The 27,114-nt window shown below is 32.9% G+C and overlaps 1 protein-coding gene across 1 annotated transcript in view; it reads right to left on the bottom strand.

Annotated features, from left to right (window-relative positions):
• The window catches only part of LOC133332814 (chitin synthase chs-2), a 44,413-nt gene that overhangs the window by 6,926 nt on the left and 10,373 nt on the right, over positions 1-27,114 (bottom strand). The window contains exons 3-12 of the mRNA XM_061541188.1: positions 26,714-26,880; positions 26,424-26,550; positions 23,095-23,295; positions 22,751-22,929; positions 21,073-21,651; positions 20,253-20,478; positions 8,444-8,968; positions 7,681-8,237; positions 7,473-7,620; positions 6,917-7,065 (exon numbers count right to left, since the gene is read on the bottom strand). Of these exons, the coding sequence (XP_061397172.1) occupies positions 6,917-7,065; positions 7,473-7,620; positions 7,681-8,237; positions 8,444-8,968; positions 20,253-20,478; positions 21,073-21,651; positions 22,751-22,929; positions 23,095-23,295; positions 26,424-26,550; positions 26,714-26,880 (2,858 nt within the window). The remainder of the gene's footprint in view (positions 1-6,916; positions 7,066-7,472; positions 7,621-7,680; positions 8,238-8,443; positions 8,969-20,252; positions 20,479-21,072; positions 21,652-22,750; positions 22,930-23,094; positions 23,296-26,423; positions 26,551-26,713; positions 26,881-27,114) is intronic.

Here is a 27,114-nt window from a genome sequence, read left to right as displayed (position 1 = left end):
ACATTTTGAAGCCGGATTTTCGGTGTTTTTATTATAGGATTGTAGAACTCGTGATTTTGCTTCGTTTAGTGTATATCTCATGAATGTGCTCACCGTAGCTTCTGTGCTATAAATTTTTATAAAAAACTTATTTTTTGAGTCTAAAATTAAGAAAGTCCATTCAAATTCCGTGGAACCCCGCGTGATTTTAGTTTTTCTACGTGGCGGATCTAATGAGCCCATCCATGTTAAATTTTGCCCAATAAAACGCATATAGGTACCTTGAATGTGGGGAAAACTGCAAAAACTTATTTTGACAAATTCGCGTATATAATCGCGTTTTTCTTCGAATTGATTTCACATACATTCATTCTTCTGTCATCATATTCGCGAATCTGTGTGAAAGTAGGTCAAAAATACATCGATACGCGAATAATATGCGTATTTTATCCAAAATCGATTGTGGAGGAACATCCGCGGTTCTTAACCGATCCTTTTAACATAGGTGTCCTTTTGGCTAAAAAACTCGTTGCGTGTTTTTTAGCTATTTTTAGGGTTCTTGCATAGTAAAGTGCATCGAGCGGCACACTTTGACCGCTAAATTAAACATCGAAAAATTCATAATAATTGAAAGACATTGATTCGGTTTATACGAAAAGCGCATGCGCATCAACTGATTTCAACTAATACGCGAATTGCATACTTTTAAATATTGATAATTTTTATGTATATATTTAGTCAGTTTTACAGTCCGAACTGTTATCAGATGAGTATACCGATATTTAACAATCATCTAAAAGAATTTGAAAAAAAGTGTCGCATATTTTAGAAGATTAAGGCAAAACCGTATTACCTTAACCATACTAAAAAAATCGAAAATTCAAAAAACATTTCGATTTAATTAAAAAATTAATTTATTTTATTTCGAGATATCTTTATACTTCTTCTTAACTGTATTTCAATGTGATTTGACAAGTATGCAAAAGAAAACAAATGTGTTTAACCATTTGTGAAGAAATTCACGAATTACAACAAATAGGAATTCATTTAATTTATATTTTAAATACAAGATTTAAAATCGCACTTTTGTGCGCAGCATCGGAATTTGTGAACGCGAACATATTTCGAATCATCATATTTTTCTTAACCTATGTACCAAACATCATGAATGTGCTAGCAAAAAGTTTTTTCAAATTTTTTTTATGGAATTTTAAAAGAATTTTGTAATTTCCCATATAACCGTTTTATATTTTCAACTGGATTATATAAATTGAGATCCAATTAATAAACGTTTCTCAATCAAGATACATTTTGGACAGCGGACTGTGATGCAGCATATGTATGGGAGCTATATGTATGCTGCATCACACCATAAATAATTTTGCTCGATCTCATACAATTGGTACACCAAAGAACCCAAGTTTGCCCGATTGATTTGCAATTTTTCATATTTGTATTTAGGATTTATGTCGAAATAATTAGGAAAATACATATGCGAATTTTGTAAACACAATGCAGAGGTCGTTAAGGGTGTCTGAAATAAAGAAACATTGTAATGCAAAACCAGTCGCAATCATGAAATTGGAAATTCGGAGGTTGTTAGCAACAGAAACAGAGAACGATACCAAAACAAAACACATTCGAACAATGAATGGTGGTGGTTTTTTTGTAGTAAAATGCATTTTTTTGTCAAAAGAGAGTAAGGCTGACCTCAGAGCGCGCGAGACGCTGTCAGAGTGGATGCTACGCTACAAGCGAGACAAAGCGAGTGCAAGCGATAAAGCGTGTTGTGCAATGGTTTATAGCAAGAGCTCGCTTTGGCTCTGTTTGAGTTTCTTTGTTTATTTTTATTTACCGTTATTGATCGGTTTTTGGTATCGTTCTTTTGCATCTTATCGAAATTTAATGGCATGGATCAATTTTTTTTTTTGGATTTTCATGTATTTTTGTGGACTCGTGAGAACAACAGAAATAGGCGATGTACTATGAGTTCATATAAACAGCGGCCAAAAATAGAAGGAGTTATCGTAAGTTAATGAAATTTGGTACATGTTATTGGCCTAAAGAGCAACTGACAAAAAATTGGATAGGCCGGACCAAGATTTGGTATACCTCCCGTATAATGGGTCTTGAGAAAGTCAAACTTTTTGGCCTATAAAATCTTTAATATTCAAACAAATTCAATGAAAATTTGCAATTTACATTTAATTAGGCCTATAAAGCAACTGACCAAAAGATCGGACCAAGATTTGATATACCTCCCATACAAAGGGTCTTGAAAATTTTACTACTTTGGGCTATAAAATCTTTAATATGCAACCAAATTCAATGAAAATTGACAATTTACATTTACTTATGCCTATAAAGCAACGGACCAAAAACTGGGTAGACCGGACCAAGATTTGATATACCTCCCAAACAAAGGGTCTTGAAAAATCCGATTTTTGGACCTATAAATTGTTTATATTCATCCAAATTCCACGGAAATTTGCATGTCTTCGTCCCAATTACATCAAATTTGGGCGAAGACAGTAATACGTGTTGTAATTTAGTTGTTGGCCCATATTTCAGGTACCTACTATACCAAAAGTCCCTACAAATTTAACTTTCTGTACTATAAAATTAAGTATAGTAGTTTTATTTTTGTTATTTTTATTATAATATAAAAAATAAACTAAAATAAACTAATAAATTATTTTTTTATCATTCGCAACATTTTCAAAACATATATATATATATATATATTTATATATATATATATATAACAATGTCTTCCCAAATGTACGATTTAGTATCATCCACATTATAATCTCGGGCCTTTACTTTATCGCTGTTTAAGGATATTACAAGGTCGGATTGTAATATAAAATACTAAATAAAATCCTTAATTAACTCGGCTTTAACAAAAGTTCGGGCTGCTACTAATTATTTGTTGGCATGACTTGTTAGAATCTTGTGAAAGTCGCTCAAAAGGTATTGTACTGCACTTTGCGTATTAATATTATGTCTCAAATGATCTGATAAATAAGTATAATCTTCAAACTGACTGAAAATTTATTTAAAAGCTATATTTTAAAACCAATTCTCCCATATCTCCGCTTCGAATAACGATTTCACCAATTAATTTTTTTTATGTAAAATATTGTATTATTACTATGTTCTGAATCCATCTTATCCTTCCTATTTGGCCTTCAAAAACTTATTTAATTGTATACATAACATATTTGACCATTCGCTTCTAACCATTTCGTGAATATGCCATATTTTTTCATAAGGTGGTCACCAAAAGAATTAAATAACTCTTAGGACCGCAGGACTCCGCCGCGATTTTTTTATTCCTTAAATAACACACTTTTCACCATTCAAATAAAAAAATTAGAGCTAACCTTTTTTAAACTTTTTTTCTGCTCCACTAATTTCAAAATTTGTTTTACAAATTTGATGAACTAAGTACTACAAGTGTGGACGACTGTATACACCGTATACAAACTAAAGCGAATCCTAGTTTTTACATCCACAGCAGCCAAAATAAACACTTTTATAATAACCGTTAATTTGAATATTCAAATATTTGAGCATCTGAAAAACACACCCATTTTTCGAAAATATGGTAAAAAATCAGTTTATAAATAACTAGCATAGGCCCGATACGTTGTTAGCGAATCTTTTTATAGTAAAAAAATAAACATTAATTTAGCTACACAATATACTTTTGGATTAAGTATAAATTTTTGATTAGGTATATAATTATAGGTTTTATATTTTACATTTAAAAATCTCAGATTTTACTCCGCATTTCTTTCGAACAGAAACGTTGATGCTTCTATCCTACTAAATCGATTACAACTTACTTATTTTTATATTTTCTAAAAGTGTACTATTTATTTTCTCGATCCTCCCGATGAAACTATGAAAACAGTAATCTGATACTAATGGTACTAATGAGAAGATTTCCATTAAAATTGCACAAATTTAGTATTTCTGGTACGTTACGTGTTACAAAATCCTAAATTGAAAAAAATTGTCTATATTTTTTTAGTACATTCTCGACATAAAGATCTAGCCCATTATTCATTACAAGGGAAGTCGCTGCAGTATACTATATTTCCAGTATGGTTGGAAACATCATTGGAAATATATATCAGTCCTATTATTTTAGAAATGTTTGAAACATTTGGTTTAAAAGTGGCAACACTTTAGTACTTGTTGTGTTCAGTGGCTTGTTTGCATAGTTTCACCTATTTGTATATGAAACATATATACATATATGCATACCATTAAAGAAAAATATTGTAGTCTGTATGGAAAAAAAGTCCGTCACTACATGAAAAATCTGCTCTGAAAAGGAATGTTCTGGTGTGATGCCAAATGTTCGAACCTTGACACGGTTGAATTTAATTCGTAGATGCAATTTCGCAACAATAGTAGACATAAATACAACTTATCTATTAAAGACATTTGTAAGCCACATTGCCCAATATGCCTGATGAGCCGCTTAACCAACGGCGAAACGCGTCGCATAGTGGTGGGAATGTAGTATTTCTCTGGCTTTCCTTTTCAGTGCAACTCCGATCATGTAGCTCATCTCGAAAAAGAAATTAATAAAAAATAAATACTAAAATTCAGATATTTGTCTCTAACCTTTCCTATTTAGAACTTTTTACTACAATTAAAAAACAACCTTTTTTACTTTGTTTTAAACACACAAAACTTCAGGACTCCATCTCTACTCGATCTGTCGTATACAATTTTTAATACATTAAGTACAAATGTCATACAAAATTGCGAAGAGCACCGTTTTTCATAGAAAAAGCCTTTAACATTTTGTACAATTTTATTACTAATTTCAAAATTATATTACTGTATATCATAGTATTTGTATAGTTAAATCTATGTACCGCGTTTCAGAATTCTATTTCTTCAGGTTCCATTATACTAAAGTATTTATTACCAATAGCAATAAAGTACCAAATGTCATATCAAATTTCAGATATCCATGGCATTGTATTATTATTTCTTTTTATTACCATTTTAGTACCAATTTCCAAAAAAAAAAAAAAAACAAAAACAAAAAAATATGAATAGTATTCTATTTGTAATAGTTAAAGCTATATGCAAATTTTCACATTTAGATAATATATAACTTTGTAATTTTAAAATTTCCAAAAATGGGTTTGCCCCTCATTCTATTTAATAGTTTATATATATATATATATTTTTTTTTGCACATCATTCTATTTGTAATAGCTTAAGCTATATACCAAATTTAAGAAGTCTATACAGGTAGGTTCCATCGTAGTATAACATTCACTTCCAAAATTTGTTCAAACATTCTGATTTGCTTATCATTGACAAGGCTGCATACCAAATTTCAGACTTCTACTTCCAACCGTCCCGGAGTAATACAGTTTTAGTACCGTTTAGTACTAATTTCCAAAAAATATTTTTCCACGTCATTCTATTTGTAATAGCTCAAGCTACATACCATGTTTCAAATATCTATCTCCACCGGTTCCATTGAAAAATAATATTTAGTACTTTTTAGTACCTCTTAGTACTAAATTCCAAAATTTTTTCACACATTCCACTTCGCTCGTCCTAGACAAAGCTACGTACCAAATTTCAGATTTCTACATCTAACCGTTCCCCCGTAATACGGTTTTAGTACTTTTTAGTACCTTTTAGTACGAATTTCCAAAAACACCGTCTTATCACACGCCTACGCACTAAACCCCACCTCTTTTATATATATAGATGATCAGATTTGAACCTTTGTAGAGACAAAACTACTCGACATATCGATGTACAATTTCATATTTATTCTAATTGGAGTATTTTCTATCAATCCTCATCAAAAAATTTGTCCTCCGTGGTACTTGGTTTTGACCATTTTTGGCCGCGGTCGTGACACTGTGCGATGTAAACCAACAACACGCTTTGCTCTCTATAGCACTCACTCTAACATACTATAGCATTGAAGTAGCATGAACTATTATAGCATGTAGTATCGCATCGCTTCTCGCTTGCACTCAGACGTCAGACTAAGAGGGAGGAAAAAAATGAGCGCAAATAGTAGTAAAGCAAAGCGAAGTATGAAAATAAGTTTGATATTATTGAAATGTTTATATTTTTTAGGAAAAATAGTGGCTTTCATACTATTATAAGAATTTTTACTTGTATTCTAGTGAGGTACATGTACAATATGGGAAAATAAACAATGAAAATATTCATTAAATTTTATTTTTTGTGTATGAGCAGCAGTCTAATTATGTTAATTTGGCCATTTTAATATGCGTAAGGGAATACCATTTTCTAGACCGTGAATACATATCTCAAATAACACCGGTTTGGTGTATAAAAAAATATGTGTAAAATGTTCACTTAACAAAAGCAATTAGTTCTATTTTTATCACTTATAGTATACAAATATCCAATACAATTTCTGTTTTCGTACTTTGTTACATCTCAAATTAGTTCTATGTAGTTATACCCTACGCAACTGTGTGGTACGTTTAATAAATGCTTGTGCCTTCCTTTGTGTTTGTAGCATCGCAAAATATGTGTCCAGCATCAAACAATGCGGAATAATTATGTATATTTTAATGGTGATCGACATACTTGTAAATGTTCAAAAATATGTTTACTTTTAAATGGCATCTGATATGCGAAAGTTGGGAATAAGTACATACCCTAATCATTTTCTGAATGCAAAAGGTATTATATGAATTTCTGGTGCATTTTCATAACACAAAACATGAAACAACGATCTTCCTATGGTACCATCAACACATCCCGATATTTCATTGACACTCAGTTTTTGTGACAATGTTGCATTTCTCTTAAAAGCTTTAGTACAAGGGTGTTTGCGTAGTGTATAACATGATCGTTGCATACCGAGTTCTCTATTTGTTTTTATTCAGCATTCATTCATGCTTACCTTTTTGGGAGCTACCTCACGTGTTCCCCAGGATACATCATTCATATTGAATACGGAATAGATGAGTAGTAACATGTACATGGATGGTATGGTTATGTAGTAAATTAAACCGCAAACAAGGGCACCGGCTTCTTGTGGGTGCATAATTCCTGAAAATGAACAAATTAATTATTGATTTCATTTGGTCTGCGTTGCGAATCCATGTTGCAATGTTGTCGGGTAAAAACCATTTGATGTAACCGCCAATACACAACAATACACATCGGAACGATTTCCAATTAACTTTTGCTATTTAAATTGTATGGCTAATTGAAAATGTTGTATGTTTATATATGTGAAATCTAGTACATTTAAAATGATCTCATAATGCTACTGTAATTACAAAGTACCAAATCACTTTGATGGAAATTAAATCCAAAGCAACTATTTGAAATTCTCTGCTATTTGTAATTTCGACATATAAAATTAAATTAATTGACTTTAATATGTTTCTATATAAAAATGAAGGATATGATGGCTTATGTTATTTGTTAGGAATATTTCTATTTCCACTTACCTGCAATAAATATTTGTAAAAATACCAAAATGAAAAACAAGGAAGCTGGAGCCAATGGACCATCATCTATCATTTGTATTATAATTCCGATAAGTACAGCCATCATTACTAGGCAATATACTGCACTAATGACAAATGCCAACAGTAGCTAAAGAACACACAATAATTAATTAGGCACACACCAATGTTTAATAACCAAAGACAATACCTGATATTTTTGCTTCAAATAAATACACGAGAGAATAAATGCCAACAATGGAATGAAATTCCACAGAAATGATGTCCAAATGCCCGTACTAAATACCGTGACAAATGAACCGATCATCATTAGAAAAATTGTACCGGGACCGAGTATGGTACCGACCATTAACATGGCCTGATAGAATATATATGGTCGAGATATGGAACTGTTGTTCTTCACCACCATTTCGGCATCCGAAAGTAAATCAAAAATATTTGCTATTGTGGATGGTACCCAGCGACGACGTTGATTATAGAATTCGTTAAAAATTTCAGGTGAATGAGTGTAAGCATCGGAAGCTGCAGAGTATTCAACACGTAAGCCTTGTTTAAGAATTAGTGTACAGAGCCAACGATCCTCCCCTTGATCGTATTGGACATAATGCATAGGTTCCTGAGATACCGTGGTATATTTTTTCATCACACTATTTTCCATCAAGGCGCTGCCACGGAATAGACTAAAACAACCGGGACTGCAAAGAACGCAGCCAATGACGTGCTCTGTAGCTTTTTGCAGCCAATGACCTAGAAAACAAATGATGATTTATAAACAATATTACATATTTGGGTATTTTTTAGTATAAACACTTTAATAAATATTTAAAGGGAAAAAATTAAAAAAATAAAACATGAAAACCTCCAAATATTCATATTCCACATGCAAAGTGCGATTCAATGGCAAAAATTTGAAACCACACTTTTTTCTCTATAAATAAAATATTAATGCCTACCAATGGCATACTCGAAGATTTGATACCAAACCATAGGTCCCCGGCCAACTGGATGAATGCGACCGCAGGCAGCACCCAGTTCATCGATAGCCTTCATACGGTCTATCAGCAGCTGTACAGCCTGTGGCTGAAAATCAATGTCACCATCGAGTGCCAGCAAAAAAGTGTTTTCTGCTATTACGGCTTTACGCTTCGCCGACACATTTTCCAATTCCATTATACGAAAACCCAACAAATAGTACATATACATGACTTGTGACCAGCGTTTTTTGTGACGTATCTTGTCCTTGTTTTTCAGATGAGCAATGAGTTTGCTGCGCCCGGGCAGAGTCCATACTAACCGACCGCCGTAAGGTGTTTCAATTTTTACGGGTGGCTTGATCTTAATGTTAACGCCATACACTTCGAACGCAGCCTTGTCGATGCTGGTAATCAGTAGCTTCACATATTCATTGAGGGGAGGATTTTTGGGATTTTCCACATATTTGTCATCCAATATGAAAGCATCGTCAAAAAATATATTAGCTATGTACACGGGGAGATAAAGATGGAAAAAAATTAAATATTAATACGTATTTCATTCAATAAAAAATTGGTGGTGAAAGTATTTCACAGAAAATTGTATTTTATGTTTATCCGTTCGATACCCAAGCATGATAGAAATGTCTTTGTCTATATGTTTGTAACATGCAAAAAGTAACGAGAATCTCTCGCTCGATTTATGCATGTGCGCCATGCATTTTTGTAATCAAAGTAAAGGCGGTGGAAATCGGTTCAGATTTTTTAGCTACCATATATTTTCATCCGATTTCACGACGTCTCACCAACGACCAGTTTACTGAATTGCGAACATAAAACCAAAATCATTTGAGCAGAAAATGTTTTAACCTTTTGAACACCTCTTATATGTACCAAAAAGTTATTATATAATATTCTGTGATTTCTTTCATCATATTAATATCAATTTTCTTGATTTCAATTACAAACCTAGTTCGATCACAAACGTAAAACCTAAGTAGTTATCTCAACTAATTATACTATTTCAATAGTTTAAATCAATTACCATGTTCGTCTTGCAAATATTGTTAATGAGTAAATCTTCTTATTAGGATTTTTCAAACTGTTGACTTTGTACGATGCGTTCTGCCCGCAAAGTTACAAACAGCATATTAGAATACGTATCTCATGTTGATTAATGTATCTCATGCCAGGTTTGAGGTCTAGGCTTGTCTCCCATTTTACAAATTGCAATCAAATGTGCTCAAATATAATTGATCTGTAGAGGTTTTAAACATACAGCGAATCATTTATGTATGTTACAAACTGTCTACAATTAAAATTATTTGAAACATAGGCGTTATCTTACCTCGTAAAACAAATAAACCGATTTTATCGATCTCGTTTTTTTATCAGTATCTGACATTTGCAATGGCGTATATGCTAAACATAAAACAAATCACCGAGAATAATCGTAAAGATATTTTTCAATATGAGAAAACCCGGTTTTAATACACACAAAATCTTTAAGTAATTTTAACTTGAAATATTTAATTTTACTCATATGGAGAATTTTTTATGGTAATCGACCTAATGTACATATTTTGGTTAACTGGAAATATCTTTGCTGTGTGCGCTTCTGGGGTAATAATAAAATGTACAACACTTAAGTAGTTGTACACACAACAAATGTCAGTTCTTTTATAGGATAAATGCATTCAACTTAGCATCTGGTACACACAACCACACCGACGCATGATTCAGTAGACCTGTAGATATATTTGCGGAATATCTGTACTGCGACATGCTTAGTATGTTTCGGAAAGGAAATATGCAATGAATAACAAGTAGAGTTGAGTGTATATTATTGAATTATGCACTCGAAGAATTTTAATAGTGGATATGAAACATATATTTGACGAATTTAATGTTTTATTAACAATACCAAAAAATTAATCATTATAATATTGCATCTTAACGCACTGGTTTTTTTAACTTCTGACGAGCTCCACCTAAAGATGTTTGTCATTCACAATATAATCTAAAGGTTTTAATAAATAACTATTAAATTAATGATCAGGATTAAGAATGCAAGGAAATGATCAACGTCGGACGGGAGGGCTATATTATATACTACGCTACTTTGGTTTTTATTTTATTTTAATGCATAAAAAATTACAAACGGGGGATATAATAAAACTTGGCACACTTAATTGGAAACTATTGTCATTAGGAAACACAAATTGTATTTGGTATGCCAATTGCATGAAACCGGACCTAATTATACATATGTATGTATGTGGAACAAAATTTAAATTTAAACCTTCTACGGCTGAGGTATACTCACGTAGTCAGGGCTCGTCACTGAATATGATATTTGCTGCATGATCGAGAGATAAATGCTTAAGATGTGTTTTCACAAAATTCAAGAATTCTTTTTTGTTAATATATGATTTTATTCACTTCCAAGCACGACTTCGGTTAATGCTTCACTTTAAAACAATGCCAAAGTTCTGAGTTCTGTTCCTGTCAAATTGCCTTAAGGATCTTGGTTAGATTTCATTCTTTAGAGTAGAGACCTAACGGCTCTCAGTAACTCTATATCAAATCACTCGTGACAACTAACCCTAAATCAGGACTAACGACACTCTTGACGACTAAACCTAATTAGAAAACGAACGGCCCTCTGTGACGTTAAATGCAATTCGATACCAGCGAACCTCTGTAACGTCATAAAAATTCAATGCCAAAGACCTGTCGGCAGTCTTGACGGCTATTTCTACATCGAGAAATAATGGCTTTCTGTAACATTATATAAAAAAATCATTGACTGAGACTTGTCGAAATTCGTGACGACCATCCCGATATCGAATCGGATCCATGAGACATGCCGGCCGTCTTGACGACTGACACTCACAAAACAACCTAAATCCAGACACCTGTCTGAAATCTTTGCGATTAACATTATATGTATATTAAACGGCATCCCTTCGTTACGTTAAACAAAATATCCAGTACCAGAGGCCGTCACTCTTGGTGATTACCACTAACGGACTCCTGTAACTATTGATAAAACTTAATACAAGATACCTGTCGGCACTCTTGAAGAAATAATAAATGCTATCTGAAATTTATTTACAAAAATTAATGGAACGCAAACGAATAGAAATACTTCAATCGAATCAGATAGTATATCCTCAAAAATAGCTATGTACAAAGACATACCACAGTGTGGTGTGGTCATTAAATCAGTATTTATGCAAAGAACAACTAGAAAAAAATTACAAATGTTGTGTTTATTTGTACTCTTCGTGGCAATTTCCCAACTTTGGTTTACTTTTTCCCGGAAATGCCCATATGATTTTCAAACATAACAAATTTCCAAAATAAACAAATTTCCTTTGTAACCATATATTTTTCACAGTGTATCACTAGTATAAACTTGAATCGATACCACATCGTCCACAAAAACTGTATTCATTTTCTATCCACATCACAGATGATGATGATGCATTTAGTTGCCACATTTTCCGATAATCACCTTTAATAGAATAGAAAATATTTTGTGGCCAAAACATATTTACATACTTTCATGCAAATTCAATCATCCTGTGTTGACGAAGACCACAGGCATACCGAAATGAAATTGCATGACCAGGAAGGCAACATTTATGGAATTTACCATTGAAAATTATTAATTCCTGAGTAAATGTGTTTAAGGACAACACGTGTAAGTAAAGTACCATGATTTTGAAGCATAAATATGGTTTGAACAAATTTCACTTATTATCTTTCATTTAATGTAGATAAAATTCATAGTTTTAGTTTACTTATATAATATTAATTCATTCAGAATCTATAATAACCTCCTATTCTCTTCATACAGTCTGTTGTAAATATAAGAAGAAATGGCTATCAAAACACTCACTGATGTGAGAAGTAAAAAATATTATATTCAATTATTTGAAAATTGGGAGAAAATGGACCTCAATTGTCCAACTCCAAAAATTGGTTCTTTTATAGTACATTCAGTCAAATTCGCTTGATTGCGCACTGGTTAATTGGCAAAAAATGTTCGAACGTAATAATTCTTTAAATCTTTCGCAAGTTTACACCGTTTAACTGAAGCTCGGCTTAAATGACAAATCTGTTCATTGAAAAGGAAATTACTTCCAAAAATTCATATTTCCTTGAATTTAACTCCGCTTGATTGAAAAATTTGCGTTTTCGCAATGCTCGTCTTCAATTTACCTTACTTAAAAAAAGAATATTTTTGTATTTGGAAATTGATATTATATATCTAAACTAGCAGACCTGGCATAGTCTGATTTTAGGTACTTTGAAAGTAGTAACAATTACCCTATAAATTGCTCTTAATACGGTATTTCATGTAGGGTAAGAAACTCCTCTGTAAATTGTGTTTTCAAGATTTTTGCGTATTCTTCTCAAAATTTTCTTTCATAAAAACCTTCCCACTTCAATTACAGATAACTGAAAGAAAATTTTAGTCAAATCGGTCCCGCCGTTCTCAAATTGATGAGCCACAATACGTTTCTTACATAATTTTTATAAGTAGATTTAAATTAATTTTGCTTCAATTTGATAAGTTATTATTTTTTTCGTTTCACTCCCACGCTCTGTTCACGAAAACAGGTTATGTATGAATTGGTGTCGGAATACTTAACGTCAATAAGCACACAATCGGGCAAAATGCAACGAAAATATATAGCGCGCCATCTGTCGGACGATCTTAAAATTAAACAGAAACACTCCTCACGCCCCACAGAGCATATACATAAAGTTTGATCAAAATAGGTGCAGTAGTTCTTGAGTTACCGCGCAAAAACACAAAAAATTAAATATTGCGCCATCTGTCAGATGAACTTCAAACTACACAGAAACACTCCTCATGTCCCATAGAGGCTGTATACACAATTTGGTAAAAATCGGTGCAGCAGTTTTTGAGTTTAGCGATCACGAACATACACGCAATTTATATATATATAGAGATACCCTTTTTGAAATGAATTTAATATTTTTTTGCGTTTAATAATAATGCTCAAAATACTTTAATTTAAAGTTATATGAGGCTATAACTAACCAACATTGATTACCTCTGGTAGGAAATGCCGAAAATCTGAAAGTGACCGATATAGCTCATTATCGAACTTTACCTTTTAGTTTTACAGTGCAGAAAAAGATCAACGTTTTTAGTGCACCAAAAAATCAAAGTTATGCCGATTGGCACGAAATTTTGCACAACGTACTGAAGTGTATACAGTCTGTGTCTAATGTGTGTCAAGTTTTGATGAAATCAGTTCAGATTTAGATATAAATATTAGGTCAATCGAAAAAACATGAAGAGTTTGGTGCATCATTCATCTAAAATCGGACGAAAATACATATTGTAGACCCATTTTGCTAGTACGTAGTGCAAATTGGCTTTAATTTGATTCTCTGGTGCTCAATTTCTAAAAATATATATGGGAGCTATATCTAAATCTGAACCGGTTTCAAATAAAGCTTGGCACACGTAAACCTATACTATCTTCAGTACGTTATGCAAAATATTGTGCCAAATTTCACTCATTGGTGCACCATTTGCTAAAAATTGAACGAAAGTATGCAACGGATGGACGGACATGCATTATCGGAAATTGACTCAGAAAGTGATTCATTGCATATTCTCAAAATTATCGAGATAGACCGATTTCTCTTGCCATTATTTATTCCCTGTATCACAGTGTAATGTAGGGTATACTAATTTCAAATGTTTGCGTTAACAACAAATTCTTTTTTTTAGCAAATAAATAATAACGAAACAATTTAATGAAAACAAACATTAATTTATTGGCCTGTAGTCCACTACCTGTTAAAATCTTAAAATCATTTTTGTTCCACATGGTGCAGTCAGCGAATTTCAAGCTTTAAAAAATGATTTCTCTTAATCTTAAAGAAAAGAAAAACCCTCACAAACATTACCATTCTCAAAATAAAATATATTTTAACGATTTCTTTTATTTCTTTATGGGAATTTCATACTCCCCGTATTTGGTGTTCTACCCAAAATATTTTTCCATGATGGCTTAAACTTAAAGATATTTTTTTTTGTTTGGCATGCATCCGAGTCACCTTGTTTTTCTCTCCTACTTCATAGGGGTCTATGTTTACAAAGGTCATTTATATGAAATATGTACATCCATATATGGAATAAAAACGGCGATTCTATTACAATAGGATTTTTCTTGTTGAAATTTATTGCGAAAAGAGACAAAAAAAAAAGATATCGTATATGCGTAATATCACCTGCGTGTTTTATGTCAACATGTGTATGTATGTATGTACATTCCAAACCATACCGAAGGACGACAATAAGCGAAATAAAATATGTATGTGTGAGTGGAATTTCAATATGAAAAACGGACCAAACACAAAGAATAAAACTATGACTTGTAAGAAATGATATTCAGTTCCATGATATTCAGTTCCATGAAAGTAGAGTTGATGAATTTTTAAATTTCGTAGGATTCTGTTGGAAGTGGATCTTACCCGATTGGGATAACCTGCAACTTAAAATACTCAACAAAAATATAAATGCAAAATTGCGCCATGATAGATTGCTTTGTTTAACGAAAAAGCTTTAAAATTGTAATATTTCAATTCTTAATTAAAATAATTCTTAATATTAAAGTTTAAAAATATAAATGATACAAATATTGCTGACATGTTACATATTTCGTATCTGTCTTTGGGAACGCACACATATGCTGCGGGAATGAATTCTCAAAAATCTGAAAATGTACTGTACTGGAACACATGGATTATTCCATGGTCATGGGCATCTGTACTGATACACAGTGACTCTCTCAAGTTATTCCTTTTACTTGAACACAGGCATGTGCATATGCTCAAGTGGCATCGTGCCGACAGGCTGTCCTTCTGTGGAAATAAATGTTGTGGCCATTAAATGATTACAAATGAAATCGTAAGGTCTCTGTGATATTATTTTAATCACTGAAGATGTAACAAGGAGATGTGAAAAACACTTTAATTTCCTCTTTGCACATTCCATTAACTATGGTAGCATTGCGATTTCAGCCACGGCGTACAGCTGTTCATGAGGCGTTACGTGCCTACACACATACGAATATAATACAGAACGGTGTGTATAAAGTGCACAGTATCTTGCGTGTGTTTAAAAATTCGAAACTTTACAAACCAAGGGAAAATTGAGCATAATTATACTTTTCTCAATATTTCCGCCTGCAATACTTTTAAAAATTTGCAAAACCACACTCCTTTTAAATATAAGAAGTGTGGTTTTGCAAAATATGAATTGTGGAGGAAAACATTTTTTAAGGAAATGACGGACGTATGTATATATTTCAGAGCAGAGTACACACTATAGGTAAGGAATCCATTTTTGGCAAAAATACCATTTTAGGTTGAGAGAAAAAAACTTCATATATTTCAAATCTGGGTATTTTGGACTTTACACCAGTAACTTTTTATATCATTGAGTCAAGATTTTATATTTCTGTGAATATAATTTATATTTGAAAACATTTATAAACATTGACATATGTCAAAATATTAACATGAAATGACGGTCAATTAAACAGATGGAATTGGTGATTAAAATGAAAGTGGACAGTATTAGTAATTTTGAAATAATCTTCCAAAATTTCATATATAAAACCCGTAAATGTGATTTAAACCAGTAAGAAAAGTAATAAAGTCGGCAGGGCCGACTATATGATACCCTTCACCACTTTGGGTATATTCAACAGCTGCATTCTAACAGACGTCGCATTTTCGAAAGACCATTGACACGAAATGGGATGAACTAAAATATGTGATCTATATTTAGATGTGAATCGACTTAGATAAATTCATAAACATGTCATTCTGTAACCTATACTAAACTCTTCATTTGGATAGATAGAGAATGAGACAAACTTATGTAAATCAATTTAAAGAAAATCACAATCGGACACTCTTTGATTATTTGAAACCCAATAAACATGAAGCCGATCGAAAATATATATGGGCTATGTCTGCATTTCTACAAAAAGCAATTACGTCATTCTTTACTCAATTTTGTACGTTGGGCAAAATTTCGCGTCAAGATATATATAGCTTTCATATTTTGGGTCCTTGGTCCATTATTAACTTCAAATCGGAGGAAAATATATATAGGAACTATATCCAAATCTGAACCGATTTGAACGTAGTTGTTGCTTTTGCCGGCAACTCATAATCCAAAAGCTTTAAATTCGTCTGAATTTAGACTTTACAACAGATCCTTCGTCCTTGTGGGAATCTGTACAATAGAGTCTTTGGTGAACCATTTACTTAAAATCTGACAAAACTATATATGGGAGCTATATCCACATCTGAACCGATAGCAACGAAACTTGTCCCATGTTAGGTTATACTAATTTCAATATGTTTTGTGGCTATCGGCCATATTTTGGGTCCATGGTGCATCAGTTATTTAAAATCGGAGGAAATATATATAGGAGCTATATCGAAATCGAAACCGATTTTCACAAAACTTAGACTTAATTGATACGCTATGCCAAATTTCGTGCAATCTGAAAGATATATAGAGACTTTGGTACACCATTTACATTAAATCGGACGAATATATATGGGAGCTATATCTAATTCTGGACCGATTTTTCCCAATTTCAATAGAGTTCGTCCTTGGGCCAAATAAATTTAATTCGGATCATAAATGGGACCGGTACTTGGTTTACAATTTAACATGGACATACAGACGGTCGGTCAGACATGCATAAATCAACTTAGAAATTGATTCTATGCATATTCTCAAAAGGAACCATGTGTCTATCTCGTTTCCATTTGCCTGTTACAAACATGTGCAAAAAGACATAATACCTTGTACCATAGTGTGGTGAAGGGTATGAAAAGCGTTAAGGTCGACCCTGCTGAACTTTGGATACCCCCCATCATAGGTTACTGCTAGTTACTTAAAATTAAAGTTCCAACCTCACGTGGAACTATACTATAGCCAATGACCTTGGGAAGTGTGGTTAAAACTTCTGATGTAATGAAAAATTGATGGGATTTTATATAGGACATATAACTAAATCTGAATCTGCGCAAACAATGTCATTCAAAATTATATTGTAAACTACTGACGACCAGAAATAATAAATTTCTGTCAAAAATATTAATATTAAATTCCTAAAATTGTATAATATTGTTGTGACTTATGATGTAAGGAATAATGGGGGGACATATGGAACATAGCAAAAAGTGGACAATATTGATGCATCGTGTAGGAATTACCATACATTTGTAGTTATCATTATACGAGGGGCTATGCCTAATTAAGCTCAATTTCTTTCACGCTAAAGATTGAAAATACCGACCGTAGTCCTTTCTAGTTTTTTATCTCTATATCTTCCGAATATGGCTAAATCGTAGGGTAAAAACTGACAATTTCGAGTACAGGCTACCCTCCTACTATAATGGAATATGACTATATCAAAACGACTTACCAAATATGACTAGAAAATACCAAATTAAAAAACCTTCAAAACACCGGAAATTTTGGGCTACCGTTACAAGGGGGATACCGGAGTTATATTTATAATTTTAAGTGGAGAGATTTTGTACACAATAAGAACCGCAAATTCGAAATTACAGGGAATTCTGTTGAAAACCTCGCCCAAACCTCGCAAAATACCGAGTTATGCAGTTATATGGGCGCTACCCGGAAAAAGTGGACCTATATTAATACTTTTTAGTAGAGAGATTTGATACGCAATAAGAACGCAAAGTACCAAATTACAGTTAATTCGGTTGAAAACGCGCTCAAAACTCCCAATGTACTGAAAATTTGTGATTACCGTTATATGAGTGCTACCAGAAAAAGTGGACCCATATTTAGTGGAAAAATTGTTATCCAATAAGATCCCAATGTACCAAATTTCAGCGAATTCGGTTGAATATCGCTCTCAAGAATCCCAAAATACCGAAAATTGGGGGTATTGTATGGGTGCTATGCTTATCTTCGAACTTCACCTGCAGGCAAAATACAATTCTGTGCAAAGTTTTGGCAATTTATCTCAATTCGTGAGTGGAGTGATTAAAACAGACGGACATGTTTAAATCGTCAAACAATTTTACCATGATCAAGAATATATATAAATATATATATTTATATATATATATATATATATACGTGAGTGAAATCGGTCCATTCTTTTTTTACCGACAATTTGAAGTTTGGATGTTGACCTATGTAACCTTAAACAACAAGTTATTTAAATTTTAAATTGAAATCAAGTTGTTAAAAAAATGTGAGGATATAGCAAATCCGATTACAACATTTCACGATTTAGATGTAAGATATAAGATATATAACTGTCAAAAACTATGTATGGAATATATAGCAAACATATACAAATCTATAACGGCAATGTGAAAACTAATTAACAGTTTGTTTAAAAATGAAATATGTCTATTACTAAGGCAAAACAACGTTTGCCGGGTCAGCTAGTATATATATACTTTATAGGGTCGAAAATTATTATTTCGATGAGTTAAAATGGAAAACAAACTTAATATACCCAGAGTAGTAAAGTCGGACGGACCGAACATATGATACCCTACACAACTACTACAGAACTCTAACTTTCTGTGGATCTATATTCCGAATTTGATCAATATTTCGTGATATTTGCACCCTCTTGCCCGACTAGAGGTCATCATCTTCTCTTTCTTACCCTGGCATATTTTCTGAATCTTTTTCCGGGTTCAATATATACGCCGTAAGATGACAATTTTTTTCACTTTCTACAGAAAAATCGATTCGCTGAATAGTGAACGATCACTATGAAAACAACACCTGTAATTAGTTTCCCCTTCTCTTCCCCTTGTGCTGATGTGATGTTCGGATTATAAATGCGGCCTATAGAGCGACTTGAAAAAACACACATAAATAATTTTTTCTATCCATTTTGTGACGACTGGTCCATAAATGTAGGCTACACAAATTATAATGGACTGACAGACGGACAGACACAGATGTCTAGATCGACTCAGATAGTCAAGGTATGATGGTCGATATACTAAATGGTGGGTCTAGGACCAATGTTTTACGACGTAATAAACTCTTGGGGCCTCAAAAATAATATTTTGAGTTATTATTGGGTAGGAAATCTTACCAAAAATAATAAATTTTGGCCCACATTTTATTATAGCCTTCAAATTTCGACAATTTCTGAATTGTGCACACGTTTTAAACCAAATTGACTATAAGTTAATATTCATCTTTCGATCTTCATATCTGGATTAGCTAAAGCAATCCATTATTTCTTCCGTTATAAAAAGCAGAAGTACAAGAAGCAGTGATAGCCTTATTTTCAGGAAATTGTTAATGAAGTTCCGGATTTGACCAAAGACGACACGTCTGATAATAATGGGTTTTACCAACTTAATTAAATGACCCAAAAATGTAACGGTACTCCGCTATTTTTATCACGTAAAAAAGGTTAGGTGACCATCATTGTTTTGTGCTTTTTGTCCATGTCTTGAATAAAACATATTCCAATAAACATATTCCAATAAACATATTCCAATAAACATATTCCAATAAACATATTCCATCATAGACAATCAAAAGTTGCTGATAGATAGTAAATATAATGAGTAATTAAAGTTATTTTCCTGTTTCACTACACTATGTAAACATGTGCATGTCCTCTGTAAAATGATATCATTTCGTGTTATTTATACTGGGAGGCATTTTGCATTGTTCGTTTAATGCTTTACTTACTTTCCAATTCGTAATATCCTTCATCCGGCTTGCCATTGTTGATATGAATTTTGGCCATACGTCTGGCACATTGATCTTCATCTAGACGGACAATGGACTTTAAAAACTCCATCATTTCATCCATGGTTTCATGCCACATTGTTGCACAAACAATAAGTTGTGCAATTTTATCCGATTCCAAAATATCCGTCGCCTCATTTCCATTGTAGGATTTTTTACTGCCCGCCTGAATGACAGACATGAGGGAATTAAGACATTTTGTGTCAAAGGAATAAATTAAAGAACAGAATTATTAAAAGAAAGTGAAAATTTCAGAAATAAAACTATTTTTAAAATTTAATAATGAGTAAAATGTAAATGTCATTTGTAAAATGGGTTTACATTTTAAATATTTGATAGAAATTAAAGAATAAAATATTACAAATACAATACAATATTAGTCCTGATTTAGATTAGGCGAGTTTACTTGCGGCATTCTTATCGTTCTCTTTTCTATTTGTTTCAATTAGTTTTTTCACATTTAAATAAATATAAAATGTCAACAAAAACGAAATACACAAAACGAATTGCCAAAAAATTGCCGGTACGAGCAATTTTTTTTTCATTTGTATTCCCCTTGCCCCTCTCCCCTACAAACAAAGGCTTGCCGCAAGTAAACTGGTCTATCTAAATTGGGACTTATATGTTTAAATTAAATTTTTTGAATGCCAATTTTTGTCAGTTTTTTTTTCTTTCAAATAACACATAAAGACCAGTTGGTTGGCCAATCAAAAGATACAACTCTTTACATCGAACACGTTCTGCATACAAATAGACTTACCTTAATTGATAAGTACTCTTCGTTCCAATCCACAATACGTCTATTCATTGTTATACATTGTTCTACCAAAAAGCCACAATACCACGGACAAATGAACAGCTTCTCGGTAGGAAGGTTTTTGTCGTTTTTCGGACGCCAAACATGATGTGTTACCCAGAGCTGTGAGAGCCACCACAGTAGCCAAATCCAAAGGTGTTCTACAACAATTTTATTCATGATGTCCGAAATGTTGCCATAACCGCCATCCCCTGTTGACCCATCCGAAACAGCTTTTAATGCCAAGTACGATGGCAAGTAGCCGGTAAGGGAACAAACATTTGACTCCCGCAGCCATGTTAGTGAGGCAGTGGCAAACACAGCCAATGGTGTAGCTAAACTTAGGGGCAGAGCGAAACTGAATTCTTGGATTTTTATTTTACATGCAAATTTGGCAAATATATAACACAAGTACGATGACAGCACCTGTGCGAGTACCATCAAGATGGGGACATTCGTATCTGATTTGATGGTGAACGATTCACTAGCTTTTGATAAAATAACCGATGAATTCGTTAATAAATGTGTAGCATCCACATCGACCTGTAGATGAAATAAATGGAATCGTTTTGTTAAAATATTATATTTGTCAAATTTGCAGTTATTTGCTAGGTGCTACTCTTACTAATAGTAAGGAAATCAAAGATTAGGTTCGAAAATGAGGTATATAGGGTCTCATTTAGGCATCGTTCTATATAATGATACCTCCCGATTTTGGTATATATTACCAGAGGAAATCAATATTTGTCACACTTTAGGTATATCCTCATATAACTTCGTCCACCAAATGTCAATGCTTTGAGGATTTTAGACACATGTTCCATCCTACCATGCGTAATCAACATCGGTCCACGTTTTAGGATAAGTCCGCATTAAATATGTTTGTATTTCTTGTGCGTTAAGGTTTACAACACTTGTGTGGAAAACTTTTTGTATAGGTCCACTGTTGGTAGATTTCGTATATACCGCTCATTATTCGCTACAGTATAAGTCGTGACAGTATAATATAGTACCTGGTGGGTTGGGAAATTCATTGCAAAAAAATGTCAATACCCAATGGATGAATTTTTAGCAAATGTTGCCATCAGAAGTGACTGCAATTTGTTTTTTCTAGTCTTCAGTAGTTTCCAAGATATCATTGGTGTGTGTTTGCATAGGTTAATTTATAATACCTAGCACATATCGAAGGTTTTAGCTACACTTCCCAACTTCGTTAGCTTTAGTTTAGTTCTACGTGGTGTTGGAACCTTCATTACACGTGACTGTCAGTATACCTATTGTATAGTGTATCAAAAGTTCGGCCCTGCCGAACTAACAGGTTTTTTACATGTTCGTTTATGAAATTAACCCAACCCACTTTTAGCTGAAATTCGGTTGTAACATTACAAATACAACAATTTAATTAAACATTTCGACACATTTACCGCAATAACCCTTGTTCAACGGACTCAGCGTGTTTTATTTAATAAAATATTCTGGAGGCAAATGCAAGTGGCATGCCACCCACTGGCGTGTGCGGTTTTTAGTACGAGCTAAAAAGAACAGCAACACTTTGTATGTATGTATATATTCACAAAATTGAGTATTCAAAGAAATCAATTTTCATACATTTTCGCTTTACAGCATTAAATAAATACTTTACCCTTTTCACTGGTATATCGTGCGGATTCCACGCTTGGGTAAACATTGAAAAATATTGAGAGATTGGCAGGTCATGGACACTAAACGCAATTGCAGCGAATAGAATAATTTTCAGCGGTGACAAATACAAATACGTGTGATAGCGTGATTTGGTACGACGAACCATTTTAATCAAGTTGGCTGAAAGGAGTCGTAAAAAATAAAAATCGAATGAAAAATAAACAAAAATTTCGACAAATAGAAAGATTGATCTGACATGACTGTAGATTGAATGAAATGAGAAGAAAGTGGAATTAATTTGCAGACTGAAGTTTGGTTAGGCAAATGATGGGTCACCATACGTACCAATGCTAGAATAGGAATTGATGTAATTTTCCCACCAACGCATTGAAATCAGTATCAAGGGTATAGCTAATATTTGTACATGCATCGAATTGACGAGGGATGGCCAAACCACAAATGCCGTTGCCTGTGATATTACGGCTAAAATACTAATCGTGTAGATAACGATAGATTTCCAGTGTTTTCGGGTGCCAACCAGAATGTCTGAAAAAAGGTTTATTTTTATAAATTTTATTATCGTTATGTATTATTTTGAAACTAAGTCTCAATATTTATATTGGTAATTCAATATTATAACCGTATTTAATCGTAGAAAAAATTTTAAAAATGTACATTTTATTGAAACAAGTAAAAATTGTTTAAGAAGGTCGGGAAATGCAGTGGTTTCAATGCCATTGTAAATAATCTGCTAGTGAGTTGTTTATGTGGGAATATGATAAACCAAATTACACTATAATTGGAAAACTGGGAAGTTTTTTTATTTAACAGAAATCAGGAAAAAAGAAAATTACATGTATTTAAAATATTTTTCAATTATTTCAGTGGGAAAATTATTATAAGAACTGAAAATAACGCAAACCAAAATTGATATTTTTGCATACATGTATTTATGTCTGCCACCAAAACCCCGTCATGCGAAATTTCAGTTTCTTTGGTGGGAAAAGTAGTTTACAACGTGTAAATACCGAAAGTTGGGTGGTACCGTTATATGGAGCTATATCACAAGGTGGACCGGTATCAGAGGAAGATGTGAAACCCTCATTAAATTTTGCTTAACAAAATGCATCCAATATACTAGTGTTCTGCACTGTAGTTCACTAAGCGGATCGAACTTTATCGTTTCTTTTTTAAAAAGGAATTAGTTCCTTAATATAGTTCCTTTACATTTCATTTGCTCCAAATAGTTCCTTTACTCCATATAGTTCCGACTCTTACATAGTTCCTTTGAATCTCTCTCTCTCTCTCTCTCTTTCATCGTTCTTTTTGTTTATTTTCGCTCACATAGTTCCGTGTTGATTTGTTAACAAATGTAAAAATTTACATATCCATGTTTAGCATTTATTAACAAATCAACACGGAACTATGTGAGCGAAAAAAAAAACAAAAAGAACGATGAAAGAGAGGGGGAGAGATTCATGTTTTTACATATCTCCCATATAACGGCCCGACCTCATTATACCCCTCACCATAATGTGGAGTATGTACTACATTTGTCCGTTTGCAACACCTCGAAATATTCTCCGCGGCACCAAAACAATTATGTATACGTATATGTGTCTCCGGTAAATATCAGAATAAAATTCTATGTCGATCTACGCATGTCTGTCTGTCCGCCTGTTGAAATCCCGTTATGGGATTACATAGTATATCTTCATACCAAAAATTATTAATATTGATCCAAGTTTCAGGGTATCTCCCATATAATGGTACTCCCCAATATTCGGTATTTTGGGGATTTGGAATACGGTTTCCAACTGAATTGGCTGTAATTTGGTATTTTGAGTTATCATTGAATAACACATATCCATAAAAAAAAATTATCCAAGGTTCAGGGTAGCCCTCATATAACAATACTTCCCTAATATTCGGTATTCTGGTAATTTTTGACACGTTTTTCCATCGATTTGGCTGTAATTTAGTATTTTGGGTTCTCTTTGTATAGCACATCTTCGGACCTCATATAACGACACTCTCCAATATTCGGTTTTTGGGTACGTTTTTCCACCGAATTAGCTATTATTTGGCATTTTGGGTTCTATTGAATAACACATATCCGTACCAAAAATTATTAATATTGATCAAAGTTTCAGGGTATTCTGGCGATTTTGGACACGATTTTCCATCGAATTGGCTGTAATTTGGTATTTTGGGTTCTCTCTGTATAGCACATCTTCGGACCTCACATAACGGTACTCCCCAATACTCGGTATTTTGGGGATTTTGGACACGTTTTTCCACCGTATTGACTGTGATTTTGTATTTTTTATTCTCATTGGCTGTCAAATCTCACTACCAAAAAATGTCAATATTGATCCCCATTTTATTATAACCCGATATAAAGGTAATCCCATATTTAAATATTTTGAGAATTTCAATCATCTTTTCTCACTTATATTAAAGGTCCTATCATGACATGAGTTTTCTCCTAGGAGCCCCATTAATTTTAGAAATTTTTATTGTCATCCTCATGATGGAGGGTATAAAAAATTCGGCCGGGCAGAACTTAACATTGTTTTCACTTGTTATCTTTATTATGGGGCTGTTATGCACATTTTCTCACCAAAGTGCCTGTAGTTTTGGTATTTAGGGAATATCATTTTCGATATTTTAAAAATGTTAACCACATTTTCAACCGAATAAGCTGTAGTTTGGCATACAGGAATCCTGAAGTGAGAAAAATATCTTTGCAGAATATGTTCATATAGGCAGATGTTTAACGTAACCCCATATAAAGATCACGTCTCATTTCGGGAATTTTTAATGTTTTTGCCGTTTCATACATAGCACATATACAAAGGATCGCATACATTTCGGAATGATTCAGTTCCTATACCTATTTATAATGAAATGAATGTAAACCACATGGTTGAGGAAATAAAACGTTTGAAAACGTTTTTCTATGTACGTTTTTCTGTGTCGTTTCTTGCAACCATAGACATCAAAATCGTATATAAAATATTGGTGATATGATACATATAGCCTACAATGTTATTGAAAAAATTTAACTTACAATACCAAGAGTCTAATATTTTACCAAAAGTGTGCTTAATATTTTTTAATTTTATTCTGTTGTTGTAGAATTTTCAAATAATATTGCAAATAGCCTGTGTTTGAGGGGGCAGTTTGTATTAGAATATATATTCTTACATACATATTTTTAGTTTCGATACACAACTATTTTACATTTTAGCTACACTTATTGTTCCTTTAGAAAGATATTGCAGTAAATATTTACAATATTTTTAGTTACCGGAAATCATAACATTTGCAAATTTGTAAACTATTTTTTATTTGCATTGACAAAGTGTATTGGAAATGCTTACCATATGCATTGCATTTCCTGACAAATACATTTGTAATATTGTACAAAAAAAAATAAAAAAAGAAAACTTTTGATAACGAAAACTACCAATAGCATTATTTGGAATGAAAACAAAATATAATAAATCAGACCATATATTAGATAAATCAAATATATGATTCTCTTTGGGTATAGTTAAAAGTTTGATACGAAATCCACTTTGGATTTATTATTACCCCCTGTTTGAATGCACGTCCTCATGGTTTAATTCAATTTCTTTTCGTGACCACTCAAATCATTGTATACTCACTTAAAATGGCCGGCGTAAAACAAACACTGCTGCATAACATCAACGCTTTTACCGAATCCATATATGCCAAAACGTAAAATGTCAATATGGCCAATCCGATTACATGAAGTAATTCAAAGGAAACCACCTGCATGTTGGAGGAAAAGTGGATTAGTAATTAGAAGCATTCAAATGACGCGTTAATAAAACGGGAAACAATGAAAAATCTATGATTCTTAACGTAAACAGCATTGAGTGCATTGGAAATTGATGATTAGGAAAATAATTGAAATTACCAATCGACTACTTACTAGTAAGACTTCTGGCCACGTCGATGATTTGACATCCTTAAATATACAAATGCGCAGGGAACGAAAAAATGTGAACATTTCGGGAGCGGCGAAAGAAAATACCAAACCCCATATCCACACAATGTGTTCTGCGTTGGGTAATCTGACAATATAATTATCATTTCGAGCTGCAAGTGTAAGATTATAAGTTAGTTTTACCAGAATCAAATCGTTTCATATTAAAATTACAAGTTTTTAAAATGTTGACTCTTTGTGAAGATGGTAAAAAAGTATCAGGTTCAAAATCTGAACCGATTTTAACAAAACCTCATAAATATCAATCAGGACCTTCAGTAGGCTGTGCAAAACTTTGCCCCAATCGGAAAAATATTGTGAGTTTGGTGTACAACTTACATAAAATC

This window comes from Musca vetustissima, unplaced genomic scaffold (assembly GCF_032173495.1).
Source record: "Musca vetustissima isolate MV318-11 ecotype Yass unplaced genomic scaffold, APGP_CSIRO_Mvet_v1 utg4718, whole genome shotgun sequence".
Lineage (NCBI taxonomy): Eukaryota > Metazoa > Arthropoda > Insecta > Diptera > Muscidae > Musca > Musca vetustissima.
Note: the sequence above shows the minus strand (reverse complement) of the source record. Positions and strands in the feature narration are given on the sequence as shown.